Source organism: Manduca sexta, chromosome 22, assembly GCF_014839805.1.
Source record: "Manduca sexta isolate Smith_Timp_Sample1 chromosome 22, JHU_Msex_v1.0, whole genome shotgun sequence".
NCBI lineage: Eukaryota > Metazoa > Arthropoda > Insecta > Lepidoptera > Sphingidae > Manduca > Manduca sexta.
The window spans coordinates 8,151,457-8,166,922 of NC_051136.1; the positions used below are offsets into that span (position 1 = coordinate 8,151,457).

The window sequence follows — 15,466 nt, forward strand, 5'->3', positions numbered from 1 at the left end:
CGGTGAACAGTAGGTACGCGAAAATTGCCAAGACAATTTGTGATATCAAGATTTTCCGTCATATCAGACAACGGCAGTCATCAACGGACTTATAGCAATTGTTTCGGGGTGTAGTAATGCTGATAGTATTTTATTATATTTATATTTTCCATCGAAAGATTCCGGAATTACTTTGAGAATCGTTGATTGAGTGTTGCCATTGACGTTGAAAAAGTGCTTTGGTGTTTAGGGTCATAAGAATCCTTTGCAAATGGAGACAGGACGAAAAACAGCACCACAGAACTGGCACCGAAGTTCCCACGTGTCTCACTCAGAATTTACACAAGTCGGAGAAGATCGATGCTGGAATCATGAGGTTGGCAATCGGTATGAATATGAAGGCGTACTTGAGAGGTACTGAGCCCAGCTACTGCTTGGATGTTTCCATTTTATCCGGGCTCTCTGGTCGATAAAATACTATAAGAATAAAGAGGCCGATGTTTATTTTTCTATTTAAATGTTAACTAAACAGCTGGAAGCAATATCTCCATATCCACTTTGACAGTTAGGTACATAGTTCGAAAATATTTTTTATCGACATGGAATTTTATCGCACTAGCAACTAATTTCTGAAACCGTGTCTTGTCGGCACTATGAATAAGACCCTAGTTTAAAGAAACATTAAAGGGCCGGGGGCCCCAGCCGGACCCAAAGGGCGAGGTGAGGTGCGGTGTGCAGCGGCGTTCCGACACAGCCCTCAGCGTACGGGTATTTTGACACTTATCTGTTGGCCGCCTGCCAAGCGGCTGTGCGGTGCGGCTGCTCACGTGCTCTCACATTGTAAACAAACGAGAAAAATATTGCGCGAACTTTAAAATTGCAAAATAATTGTTGACGTTTTTGTGGTGGATAAATTTTACAGTGATTGTGACAATGGATTTGTCTTGTGGAGAGAACATGCAGAACTCTGGCAACAGTGGCAACAGGCGACCAGTGGACATGTGCGTGGCTGGTCCAGACCGAGCCCTGGACCGCGACCCTCGGATAATGCTTAATCTCTTGGCCTTGGAAAGATCTCACGCATTACACACTGACTATTTTCAAAATGTACAAATTGATATACAACCTTTTATGCGAAAAGTGGTTACCACGTGGATGTTGGAAGTGAGTTTAATTTGAATATCCTAAATATTAAAAATTATTTCTTAAAATTATACTTATAATAGCGACGCAGTCCATAATCTATTAATTAATTCCTATCAAGAACTCTTATTTATTGTCGCTTGATCAGCTGTTGCAACTACCCTCGGTTAAGTAATTTTAAATGTAAAAAGGTAGGTACCTTTTGTACTTATAAATCATGAAAATATTTTATATTAATAATTAGTTACCTAATTACTTATTTGAGTTAGCTACAATCTTATTTTACCGAATATTGAATTGAATACCCTTTCTAAATATATGGAGCTTTACCTACCAAAGCATTTACATTTATCGATAACTATTACATTGACATAAACAATGTTTTTTCTATTTGACTCTCACTTTAATAAAAATTAACAAACAATGATTGGTAAAAACAAATTAATATTGTTTAATTAAGTATCGGTAATTAGTTCAGTTAATTACTTAAATCTCAGGTAACATTTTGTACAACATGTGAATACGGATATGTATCTCCTGCTTCATATCAGAAATATTTTTTCATTTACTCGATATAGTTTACATTAATTATGTTTTGTTAAGCATAGGTACTTATCATAAATTAAGATATGCGATAGTTTTGAGGATATAAAACTATAAGTCCTATTCATATTCATTTTAATTCAAGTAAAAATTAATTTATTTAATTATGACTAAGGTTTTAACTTATCACAGATTTGTGTCTTATGTCAAATGAGTAATTTTATTGAGAGAAAATACATTGTTTATAATGATTTATCATAAAAAAACGATTTAATGCATTTAAGTATACTTAATATATTTTATAACTTTATACATATTTACTTTAAACTAACATAAAAACAAGCATTTAAGAAAAATCGCACGTTTGTTTACACTTTCAACTTGTTTGTTTATATTCAAAGCTTCCTTGAAATCATCAGGTGGTTGCCGAGTACAATCGTAATTAATTCATTTATTAATTACCCATTATGTATTCACAATTATTATTGAATTGTGTTAACGATTTTGTAGTAACATTAAATCCCAGCGTGTTCTGCTAACGTGTATATATTTTTTTAGCCATTTGTAAGGTTTCGTGTTTGTTTTTACATTCCCTAATGATGCTATATTTACTCGCTGATATATATAGTTTGTCAGTAATTAACATCAAGGATATGGGATGTTTTAAATTGTGGTCTCATAATAAGATCAAATAATAGTGCCTACGTAAGGTACTGCAATTTTAAAAATGCACGTAATTTTTTTTTAATAAATTTAGTAACTATCACGCAAGTTTATTCTATAGGTTAACTCGGGAGAATAACGAAAATTATTTCACGATGCTACTAATTGATGCCGCTTTAACTAATTTTATATATTCAATTCATTTTATATATTCCAGTCATTTTAATTTTTAATATATCACACCTTATACTTACGTACTTGGCATTTAAGGGTTGTTGAGCGTTAGACTTCATATTTGGGAAATCGAATATTATTTTACTTGACTAAAATTTTTTAACTTGTTTGATGTAAGGAAAAATTATAATACAACGAGTAGTCAAAGCACTGACAGTTATTAAAAGATTACAATTATATTATTATCGGTTTTACTATGGTTCCAATTGAAAAGCTAATTAATACTTTGATGATAACTTGCAATGATTTTCAAAAATTACGCGTTAGTGACAATGACCCCATCTTATAATGATGTAACGCTGTGGCTTTGAGAGCGCAAAGCAAAGAATATTTTGGTGAGAGGACGGCACCATGGATGTGTGTGTCTTCAATGTAACAAAGAGGGGATTTTATTAAAATTTAGGGACAGCGTATGTCCATCATGGTTCCGTTTAATATTTGGGTAGTGTCTAGAATGTATATAATAAAATAGATAATATAGAATTTAATCCTTGTGAAATAAATCCTCTGTAGCTTCTCTCTGTCGGTACGTATGTTTGTACAATTTTGGTATGGAGATAGTTTCAGACTTTGGTAAGGATATAAGGTACTTTTTATTAAGGGAAAATATAGAGCAGAACTTTTATCTCAAAATAATCGTTTATGGGGGCGAAGCCGCAAGCCAAAAATATTATATAATAAACTGGTAAATTCCTCAAAATTACACTTAGTCCATTGAAATGTTACATTTTTTAGGCCTTACTTGCGACGACGAACAACATTATCGGTTCGATTGTCCACGTAATAACAATAACACGCAATATGTACAGTAAGTAACTTCCGAAACAGTTCGTAAAAATTTGTTTTTGTGAACAATCAGTCGTCGCAGCAGCAGCTCCAGTAGTTTATCGTCAGTTTCAGAAGCTCCAGAGCCAGACTTTGATTTTGTGAACAATTGCTTCATCTGTGCCAAAGCGATTCAGGATCCAAGTAATTCGCGTACAAGCCGACAACCGCGGGTTTGTGTTGTACGTAATGAGAGTACAAAAAAAAAGTGTTATGAACCTTATAAACACACGTTCTGATGACGTTGCAATGGATATTGCTTAACATTGAATTTCTTAACATTTTTGCTTATAACTTTTTTATTTATAGTTCTACGACAAAAAGTTACTGAACCAAAGTTGTAGAGAATTTAATTTGCAACAAAAAATGCTTATAATTTTTTTTTGTCAGATAAATAGTTTAAGAGATACATCATAAAAACCATTTCAACCCCTATTTTCAAGATGGCGGCCGTGGGACAAGGGTGGCGACCCCACAAACTTGATTTTAGCTTTACACTGACCCCCCCTACACTTCAAAAAAATAAAATTGCGTCCTCTAAAAAACGCAACCCCAAATGTAACTTTTCAATGGACTAATAACTAAAATATGGTTGAGATTTGTTTCTGTTCGTAAGAAACTGTTAAGGTGAATTGACGTAATTGACTTAAAGAAAATAATTATATTTTAAGTACTAAATTATAAGTTGGACCTGAGATTAAATATCACGTTATGTGTCCAGGTGTGCGAAGAGCAGCAATGTGAAGAGCAGGTGTTCCCGTTGGCCGTGAGCTACATGGACAGATTCCTGGCGCAGCGCGCTATATCGCGACAACAGCTGCAGTTACTTGCCGTCACAGCGATGCTTATTGCTTCCAAGTTTCGACAGTGCTATCCGCTCTCTGTCGACTTGCTCTGCGCGTACACAGACAATTCTGTCTATCCACATGAAGTTCGGGTAAGACAATATATTATTTTCAATTACACATGTTTACAGGATGAGTCATAATTTTTTTTATATAAATAATTTGTACTTGCTAAGTACAGTAAGTTCAGTTTGCCGAAAACATATTATAAGTTTTATCGTAACATGGTTCATAAAATAAATGATTCTCAAATATTACCTGTACGAATTACTTTTAGTTTATGATATGCCTTCATATAAAAAGGTTAAGTGGTTCCGCCAACAAAGCCAACTAACATCCTGCGGCGACTACGGCTTATTCATTCCTTGATTTTACTAAATGTACTCGATAAGCAGAGTCAAATGTCACTCTGCCACCCTACTGATATGTTTCCTTAAAATTAGTTTCCGGCAATTATTTGTTCCTCGAGACGTCCGCAAGGGCCAGCAAGATACTAATGTCGCCCTTACGTGAATAACTTACTACCTGTGACGAAGAACTCACTTGCGTGTTTCCGACGGAAACATGCCAAGAAATGGTGGTACGATTCAGAATAGGTATAATTAAGTAGTCTGAACGTGGAAGTCATTACCCGTATTGGGTTAAATGACAATAATGGCCCGCGACAAAGTCCAAGAGTGACATCTTCTAAAACAATTTCGGTGCACTGGCGCCGTGGCGATCTTATAATTAGGTAGCAGCTTTAGTAAAACACCTACGTGTTTAGTAATGCGTCACAATTTATTCCCACAGTTCGGCCTCAAAAATTGTCGTAATTGTCACTCCTGCATAGGCAGGTGTGATTCGTTAAATTTGTTTGAGCGGGGAAATTATAATTTGTTAAATTCTAACCCATTTGTGTCTATGTAAATACCTAAAAAAAGGTGGGTAATTTAAATATATCTTAATGACAATTACTAAATTAGGTTGCTAGTCTTATTCTCACACCGGAATATATTATACACCCATTTAAATAAAGGAGGTCTTGGGGGTGGACAATTTGACTTTTAAAATATATAAACTTGGCCATTTGTGCCGTGGTAATATTATGATGAGCGTGAGAAAACATTTTTTTATTCTTTGGAACCGCCGCACGATGCCGTATGGCGTCCTGTGAAGGTATTTCCTTGTCATTAATTTGTGCGATCATAGCGATACGTCTGCCATTCGCATACCTAATGATGGCATATGGTGCGAGTAGTGTTCCACTTTCCCATGTCTTGTAATCATTGCGTTAAAACTTGATCGAGTGTCTAATAATTATCGACCTACATATATACATATCAATTGCAATAATCTGACATCACTTATATCGTTATACCATTACTTTATAAAACACGACTGCAACATTTTCTTTAAGTTATTTATATTAAAATAAATAAATATATTAATAATATGTTCTATTAGCAGTCCCTAATATTATATTATATTACTTACAACTTAAACGCGCTTAATAAGTCTATTGAACTCTACGCTAGTGATTACTGTAGAGATTTGTTAGTCGCCCACCATTGGCTTACGATTTATCAAAAGAGAGGAAAGGTCCTGATACTGTGATATTTATTTATTTCTGTACAATATTAACTTTAAACTTTCCAGTAATCTCTTATTGTTTGCCATGTTTTTTTTATCGGTGATATGATAAATTTATGTTTTCGCGAATGTAAATTCAGGACAAAATATGAAGTAGTTGAGGAGGTTAATAATTATACAAAGTTTAAACGTGTCTAAGAGAGTTTAAATATATTTTTGCCTGCTCAGGAACATACAAAAAGAACATTTAAAAATGCAATGTCTTTTGGTTTAAAAATAAGATATTTGAAAATGGATATTTCATAGAGTCTCAATTTTGTAAATTAACTGTTTGAAAACAAGATTAAAATTATGAATATTGGAGTTATTATGTAAGAAGTCGCTTGGTTTTCAACCTTTTCTTACGTTTCTCCTAGGTAATTGCGAGGCTATTCGCTACTTTTTGCGGTTTCCGCTATATGCATCGAGTATGACGGTTACGATTCAACTATTATGGATACGTGTTTGCCCCTTCCTTAGTAAGTTCTTAAATAAAAGCATAGTCCATACACCCTACAAAAGCATGGAAAAAATTCACACGGGTTCTTGCCTTTTGTCAATGACAACAGTTAATTGATGTCTCCGTTCTTCCGTAGTAAACATTAGTTAATTTGTTTCAGCAATGGGAAGTAATGTTCCTGCAGCGGTTGAATTGGCAGTTATCAATAGCGACTGCTTTTGATTTTATCGAGCCCTTACTTGCAAGAGTGCCGTGGGGTCGCGTAAATCCCCTAGTGCGGACGCATGCGCTGACATTAACATCAGTTTGCTATACAGGTAAGCTCTTCTTAACTAATTCCATTCATCAGTTGTTGTTGTTTACATAATGCCCTGTTTGAGAATTTTATACCAATCGTATTTAATTCAGTAAAATGTCCTTCATAGAGACTACAAATCAATTTTTGTTCTAATAGATCAGCACCGGTACTCGTTTAACATGCGGGTAGAGTAACTTCCTCTTTGTATTAATTACTACTAATCGATAACCAGCCGTGCTAGTTTTCTCACTTATTGTCGGATGCGTAAATTACGTAATTTTGCGTTGGAAAAACATAATTTTTAGTTAAATGTGTGATGGAGGGTGTTTTGTTTGGGAATGCGAGTGCGCATGCGTGCAATGGACAGGACGTGACTCTATAAGCATTTACGATGGTGTTGGTGTAGGGGTAGTGGACGCGTGTATTGGAACGCGCACATGCCGTTTGCGCACTGATAGCGCGCACACCTTGCGCCGGCGCACCCTTCAGCCACTGACCCCTGGCACTCCTATTGTATAAATGTATTTATATTATACCACGCTATAATGGTACTCCGGCCCTCTGCTCCTGTTTGAACAATATAAACCCAGTATTTAAATTTTAATCTACCTTATTTTATTACTTGACGACCATTTGGCTTTGTAAATCACAAAGCTGTAACAATGGCCCAAGCACGTGCGCCTTGTTATTTAACTTTCAGATTTTATTAATTTGATGCTACACAGTTTTACATAAAGCAATTTCTGTTAACTTGTTGGTCGAGTTTATGGGTTCGTAAATTGTAGTTTTGTTTCGATGTTTGCTTGTTAATATCTTGTATTTAAATCTAAATGAATCCGTTTGCTTAATTACCACCTTTATCTCTATTTTCTGTCACAAAACAGCAATGTACAAGTTTTAGCCTTGAGTTCCAATTTACGTGTTGCACGCAGCCTCGCCCGTGTTAAAAAAGACTTTCCTGTTATAAAACTCTCTAAAACACTGTACGACGCTATCTATTATTTTCCATCGGAGCAAAGTCCCGCGATAAAATTAACCTAATTGTTATTTTCGGGAAAGGATCTACTCGTGTGCCAAATTCTTCGTTTATTTCTAAGAAACATCGAAAATTTCGCATTTATATTATTAGTATAAGATCATAGCATATGTAGATGAAAACAGGTAGTATTTTGAGGTTTATCGTCTCATTTATTTCTTTATAATTCAAAGTCCTTAATGGTTTACAAAATAATATTATCAGTATAATGATTTGTAATATCTGTTAAAGTCAGTGTAAATCTCGAACAGTTTTACACATTTATCATTATTTGGATATTTACAGAAAGTTACTTTTCAATGCGCATGTTCAACTTCTAATCGTTTCAGTGTATATACATTGATACAATAACTACTAGCAGTCATTGGCTGACCAGCAATACCCTTTGGTATATTCCTTGAAGGGTTGCGCTTGCTTGACCACGAGGATAAAAAGTAGAAATAAAAATTAGTAATTCATATGAAGTTTACCCGTTGCGATAACGTACGTGACCTTTTGTTACGTTGCATATTAGTTATGAATTATTAGGTATACTCATTTACCAGTGTCGTGATCGCTGACGCAGAATTATGTTTGCTAAAAGTGTCGGCTACTATAATTCTTGGCTAACTAGTTCGTTGTGTTACGGTGCTTACCATTTCGATTTCATTTAGTAAGACATTTTCGGAATAATATATAGATCACTAGTAGCGTGTATTATAATTCTAAAAGATTAGTTACTCGCAGTAAAACGGCGCGCTAACTGCATTTTAGATCCCTACTTTGCGACATTTATTATATAAAAAAAAATATTAAAATATCATATTTTACAATATGTTATGTTTACTCTGGTTGTTTCCAATTTTTAATTTTTGATTCCGTGCATATCTTCCTGAAGTACATATAATATACATAGGTATATATTTTTTTAAAAGGTATGTCTACTTATTCAGATGTTCACTCATTGAAGATCCTCGGCTACTCAAACGGCCATAAGCGTTCGTTACATGTACAACAAATTTCTAATAGATAGCTTCTAAAAATACAGTACGAGCGGCGTTTTGCTGGGGGTATCGCCTTAAGTTGATTTGTCTATATGAAGTTTACAAGTACAAATAATTTTCTAGAGAAGTAGAAGGATTAATAACACAAACCCTGTATATATAGTTATCGAAATTACACTGTATGACAATGTACATAGTTATTGAAATTACGTAAAAGGATTTCGATGTATGTTGATCAAAACTAAGTTAATAAACATTAAATTTCTAATTTCAAACAAGAACGCTTATGTGTTTTATGCAAAAAAATAAAATTACGGGAATAGAAAATTATAAAATGGCTAGGTCTTTGTATAAAAGAAAAAGAATGCGTTTTTAAACCAGTCAGATGACGTCATACATAGAGCAAGTGCGTCTGCAACGGTACTAATAGGTGGTATGAAGCATTGTGAGACAGTGTGCGTATACAAGCAAGTACCACGTGCAGTTGTAACGGATAGATAGTATAATGTGGTCAAATTATCCACATGGCTTAAATTGTACCTGAAGTATATATAATATAGGTAATAGATTTTTTTTATAATAATTTATAAACAGTAATAAATCTCGTAGAGTATCATATCTATGCGACCGAACGTAAAAACTAAGTCAAATCGTTCAGCAACATGCGTGATACAGTGTGCGCAGACTCTACATAAGAATAGGATAGGGGCAGGTAAAAGAAAAAAACAAAATGTCCAAAATATCAAAACACAGCATGAGGACGTGTGCTGCGCCACTGAAGGTAATCGTCATTTTAGTTGGCATTATTCAATATTAAGTCTATTTACAGCATTATATTGCCTTTAGCGAAAGTAAATAATTGTTACTACCAGAGATACATTATATTTCCGTGACATAAACAAAACTATACGTAGATTTACGGATAAATAAAATCCTTATCTGTTTCCAAAGTAATGGTCTAAAATAGTTCCATAGTCCATATGGTGTATTGAACACAGATAAAAGTTATTTATAGCTTTCAAACTTGAATCCTCTGTAGCCCTTATACGATAAATGTTTTGTACAACATTATTAACCTTTCATTGATATTATTTAACCATATACTATGTAGGGACATGTAACTAAATTAATTATTAATTTGTATCTGAATATCACATAAGTATATTAAAAAAATGTTTAGACTATAGAAAGACATTCAAAGTTCCCGGATGTCGTGTCATGCGAGTGTCGGTTACCGAATGTTGGTCATAATTACGGCTAACCCACCTATCACGCATTACTCGAGGTGTGAAAGGGTTAATAACATTGTTTGACCCTTGAGCTTTCTTTTCTTCATACACAAATCTGATTCTATGTCTATTATTACGTGTTACCAAATATCCTAAATTGCACACTTATTTCAATAGGGTGCATGGGCAGGCACTGAAAAAAAAAAAATTTTTTTTTTCATAATAGTACCGGCAATAGAATCTAAAATTAAATTGAAGAAATATTTTATTTGTATATTTGAGTCGATTACACATGAAATAAATTGTACTATAATTTTAAACATATTTTTGAATGCACTGTAATAATGTTATGCACGAAGTAAAACAACTTAGTAGACTTATTACGTCGTCGATGACTTATGTGACGAGTCTATGCCGTCAAAGGAGCGACCGCGACAGCTGACTAGAGTTTAAACTGGAAGACGTCCCGCGGCCATTGTAAAGCTCCCGAATCCATGTCCCACGTCCCGACGACAAAAGGTCTCTAACAATGGAACCGTCTCGGCGCGCACCTGGCGTACCTCGAGTCTCGACCCCGCCTAACTCGAAACTAAACTATACGTACCCGTCTTCTCTAATCACAATATTCTTGTATCTCAAACTTGTGAAATTAAACTTCCGCTTACAACTTCCGACTAAAAGCACACAACGAGGATGTTGCATCTTCCTTTTATTGCACGATATTTTATTGTCAATGAAATATTCAACTTATATATTTTATTGTTTGCAAACAAGGCATGAGCGAGGTCGGGATTTTAATTTATCATAAAAAACCATGCTCTTAACATTGGTGTTAAAATAACTCGTAAAACTAATAGGGTATGAAAATATATTATTACAACCAGTTCTGCCATTAGGCGTTGACTATTTGCAACCCCTGCAATTTCGCCATGTTTGTATTAAATCAGGATTCACTATCGGGGTGTGACTGGCAGGTTTCCCGAACGAAACTTAACGGTCATCAATGTCTGTTAAAATACGTTGTTTACGTTCGTGATAATTGAAAAAGTAAGACGCGGGGGCCTCTCTTGATCGGTTTCGCTAGGTTGTTGGTTGACCTGTAGTCAACAGATGTGGAGTTCGAGGTGGGCCAACTGACGGGCAACCTGTCGCGCAACGGATCGCGACGCTCCGCTGCCCATATCGTAGATCTACCATGGCTGATACGCGATTTGTTAAAGATCATTTCCGATTTAAATGTGGTTGGGGATTGAATTAAAAATTGTCATAAATACTTTATAGACTATTTACTGTAGGTATTACAAAATCAATTTAACTGAAATGCCCACTGAAGTACGAGTACGTTACCATACTAAGCATCGTTTCAATGACCTTTATCCGGATCGCTGGTAAGCCTACGTCATACATACGTTAATTAACGGACTGTATATTTTTTCTGATTGAAATTATGACCCGTTCGCGTGTTGCAATATTGTTTTTCAAGGTAAATAGCGTGAAGACTCTTATAAGGGCACGACCGCGTAATAAAAGACGTTTGTAGGTGGGCAGTGACCCTATGTTTATATCGCGCTCGCGTTCTGCGGAGGTGCAAACGGAAGGGTCGCGCCAGGTGCCATCACATCTGCCGTCTTGGCCTGACGTCGTTGGCCTCCACCCAAAGTGACTTTAAACTTTGCATTGTACGAACATGTTTCACTTCAATACCTTTACCGTTAGCGATTTGAATTATTGATATGTATAGGATGTCACAATCCACATAAGACACTTAGCTTTCTGCGATATTTAATATAACGCAATAAATATTAGCGTCATATTCATAGCAGCGTTTGATTTGCCTGACTTGCGATGGAACACATTTATAAACGAACAAAAGAAACCCTCCTTACTATTTGGCGAAATTGCAGCTGCGCCCTTAGCTAGACGACTTAAGATGTAAATTACCATTATTTTGAGCTCATTGTCCCGGGGTCTGAGCACACAAAGATGCAGACGGGGACAAAATGCACAAATCTGGCAGCTGTTCGACTTTCCTTCCTTATCCTCGTCTATACAACAATAAGCTTCGCATATTGTGCAAAATGAAACTCAGCGTTTTTTCTACGGTTCCTTTTGACGCGACTTCATTTTTTTTCTAGCATTACTACATTATATTATTGCCCGTGTTGTTTATCTTTCTACGGTAGATAGGGCCGAGGATTACATTTTTGCAAGTTGAAGTTATGTTAAGTTATTCTTGCGTGGTTTTGAAAAGACGTGGTACTGAGCTCGTATCTACATTCTGATTGCTTGTTGTTTATAAAATTAAAAAACAAGGAGGTAGGTGCATCGCGCGTCACGTGCAAGGTGTCCGAGCCACCTGTCCGCACTCTGCACCAATTACATCTCGCCACAGATGCATATTATCCTACCTGCGTCGGAGCTTACGTACTTTTTAATTTTTGGAATTAATGGAACTGGCTGTTTTGAGTTTATTATATTTTAACCTAAGTATTGTTTTTTTTTAATATAAGCTTATCGCCATACTAAAAGGTAATTATTGTTGGCAGAAACCGAATTTTTGCTGGTGCCGCCGTCGTTAATTGCGATAGCTTGCCTTACCGCGGCAGCCCGTGGCCTGCGAGTGCGCATGTCAGTTAATGACTTGTGCACGTTGACAAGAACATCGCCAGCCGCGGCCGAGCTCGTGTCGCGCCACGTGGAGCGCGTGCTGGCGCGGGAGACGCAGCCGCAAGAGCCAAGAACGCGACACGCGCAGGCGTACAAGCAGGTCACACTAGAACAAACGCAGCTCCCAGACACGCCGACAGATGTTCAAGATGTGCATTTTTGATGTACTACAGCCCTTACCTGTCAATTTGCATCGTTTAATTTTTGTATTGTTCAGCAGTTTGAATTTGAGTACAAAGTTGTTACTAATTACTAATGTTAACGTGATATAATTGTATATGTTGATGTCTTATGTCATTTTTGTTAGTACCTGTTGCACTGAAATATAGAGAAAATAAAATTAGACGCAGACTCATTGCGTTCCCATTAATGGAAAAAAAATGAGTATATAGTAATGGCTGTATTGATGCATTTTTTTCATCGCACACCTGGGTGCAGGTAGAGAAAGATTTTCGATGCATTCTCTTATTTGCTAGAACGTGTAGTGGCATAAAACATAAATTACAACTTGATATTTTAAATTAAGTAGAAGATTAATTGTCCATTGATCTCAGATTATTTATGTATAGTGGATTAGGGTAAATAACTTTTATTTATGATACACTTAATTTGTTTAGTGTTAGTGCTGTACATATATTTTGTTTGAGTGAGATGTGAATAGGTTTGTTTTTCAGCTGATCTCCTAAAAACATAAAGCACAAGCTGATGTTAAGCGTTTTGTAATATAGGCAAAGTGTGTGATTTTATAAGCAGTGGTTGTAAAAATCTACAAAAAAAACGAAATAAAAACAAATAATCTAAAGTTGAAAGAAAAATAAATTACCTATTAGTTTATTATAAACGTGTTTCGTCAGGATTCCTGTGAACCAAAAGCTGCCAATTGACGTGTTATATAAAGCGAAATGATATTTTCAGGTATATTGGCTTTTATAAAATATACAATGTTTCATGTACATTCCAATTAAATATTTATAAAATATACTTAGAGATTTGGTATATTTGTGTTGGGTTTTAATGTGAATTGTTTGTAGGACTGACGCCAAATGTTGTTGAATGGCATACACGTTGCGTCGCCGCCGACCGTTGGTGACCGGTGCGGTTGTCATTCTGTAATATTTGTGCACCAGATCACCTTCAATGCAATTATAAATAGAACCACAGCATATTTTCTTACTAGTTGCGATGTTATTACTGGCGGACGCGTATAATGATTCTGCGACACAAGAATACCCGTTATGATGAATTATATTTTGTATCGTTTGTGTGTTGTTATATGATAAGATCTCATTTTGTAGCAAATTCCAAATAACATGCCTAAACGTGTGTATTTACGTTTCAGGGCGTAAATGTTAAAATAATGTAATATTTATTTAGAATGATGTTAAGTTTTATTAAATTCTAGTCACATGTTTATCACATTCCTGTTTTCGACCAAATCTGTAATTTATAACACATGTAGATACCTTATGGTATATAGGAGTAGTTGTAGTACATTATTGTATGTATTAGATAAGTTTTATAATAAAATACTCACCGATAGCCGCTATCACATTTTGCGTTAGTAAATATTGTCATATAAAAAATCAGAACAGCATTTATTGTGAAGAAGTAGAATAAGAGAGAGACTTACGTATATTCGGCTAATACAAGAGTCGTCAAGATGCTACCGAGCGTTACGTTACGCGATGTTAATTAAACTAATTATAATAAATTAATGGTCGAGCTTTCAACTTCTCTCTTAACTTTATATCATTGTACCCAAACTTAAACAATATGTGTAGTAATGTTTGAACATTTTAACATTGTATGAAGATTATGAATTGCTTTTATAATTGTGAAATATGCGGCAACAATTGAACATTTTTGTTCATATAGGCTAATAATTTCTACACGATTAGTTCTAATTTATGAAATTTAGTGTTAAGGATATTCTTATTGGCAAGGTTTACATGTAAAATATATTATACTAAAATAAAACTTTTGAAAACTATATGAATTTTAATTACTTTATTGACGAAGACAATTAGCGTTACTTACTAATTTCTATTCGACGGAATATTTTTTCCGACACATTATCAACATACTTATTACTGATAAACACTTACTATACTACTAACACCTACCATTATATGAAGGTAGACTGTAGAACTCACAAAACAAAGAAATACCCATACTTTCGTGGTAGAGTTTAACCCGACTGGTATAGATATTAGGTAAGTACTTACACTCCTGATTTCTAGACAATGGTTGTACTTACAATTTAGAAACCTAAAATATTTTTTATAACATTTAGGTACTTAAGTGTTTTAAAACGTACCGAAAGTTTAGTAAACCCCTGAGGCTTTTTTTAATTACCTGTGTAAAATTCGGTAACGTAAATATAATTATTTTATTTAAAGAAAATATCTTTGGGCGTTTGTGTTTTTCTGCTCAGTATCAGCCCGGAGTCTGGAATTTGTGCTCCATAGGCTCGCCCCCTATCTAGGGTTGTCAGATCCAGGCTGATCATTTCCTGGACATTTCTAGGGCCACGAACGGAATCACGGTTTTGATCTTTGGTCCGAGACTAAACTAAGTAGGAATTACCTAGAACTATTGGTTGATGAAAAAAAAAATACTTTTTTTGAAAAATGCAGTGCGAGCACGCTGTTTGGTTTGACTTTTGCAGCCGTAGTATCGTAACTTTGTGAAAAAACTAGTATTTTTTCATTCCGGGACAGCAAAATAAAATTACTGGACACGGGACAACACGCAAAATTCCGGGACAATCCCGGAAATCCCGGTCATCTGGCAACCCTAACCCTATCACATGATGGGATGATGATGGGATGGGACACACTTGGCGAAAAGTGGGTGCTCTGGTTGCGCCTCTGCATACCCCTTCGGGGATAAATGCGTGATTTTGTGTGTATGTGTATCTTTGGGCGTGTGATGTTTTAACGATGCAATA

At 35.3% G+C, this 15,466-nt stretch overlaps 1 protein-coding gene across 1 annotated transcript; it reads left to right on the plus strand.

The window, feature by feature from the left end:
- The first annotated feature begins 636 nt into the window (after positions 1–636).
- LOC115448885 (G1/S-specific cyclin-D2-like) lies at positions 637–14,508 on the plus strand. Its single transcript, XM_030176484.2, has 4 exons — positions 637–1,143; positions 4,109–4,324; positions 6,464–6,620; positions 12,396–14,508. The coding sequence occupies exons 1-4, from the start codon at positions 913–915 to the stop codon at positions 12,677–12,679; spliced, it is 888 nt and encodes a 295-aa protein (XP_030032344.2). The 5' UTR covers positions 637–912; the 3' UTR covers positions 12,680–14,508.
- Positions 14,509–15,466: the final 958 nt, after the last annotated feature.

What these genes read in the sequence shown, in the direction of transcription:
- LOC115448885 (XM_030176484.2), top strand. Translation starts at nt 913, where the DNA reads ATGGATTTGTCTTGTGGAGAGAACATGCAGAACTCTGGCAACAGTGGC. An exon ending in TTACCACGTGGATGTTGGAA is followed by an intron (nt 1,144 to 4,108) that starts GTGAGTTTAATT and finishes TTATGTGTCCAG; the next exon opens with GTGTGCGAAGAGCAGCAATG. An exon ending in TCTATCCACATGAAGTTCGG is followed by an intron (nt 4,325 to 6,463) that starts GTAAGACAATAT and finishes AATTTGTTTCAG; the next exon opens with CAATGGGAAGTAATGTTCCT.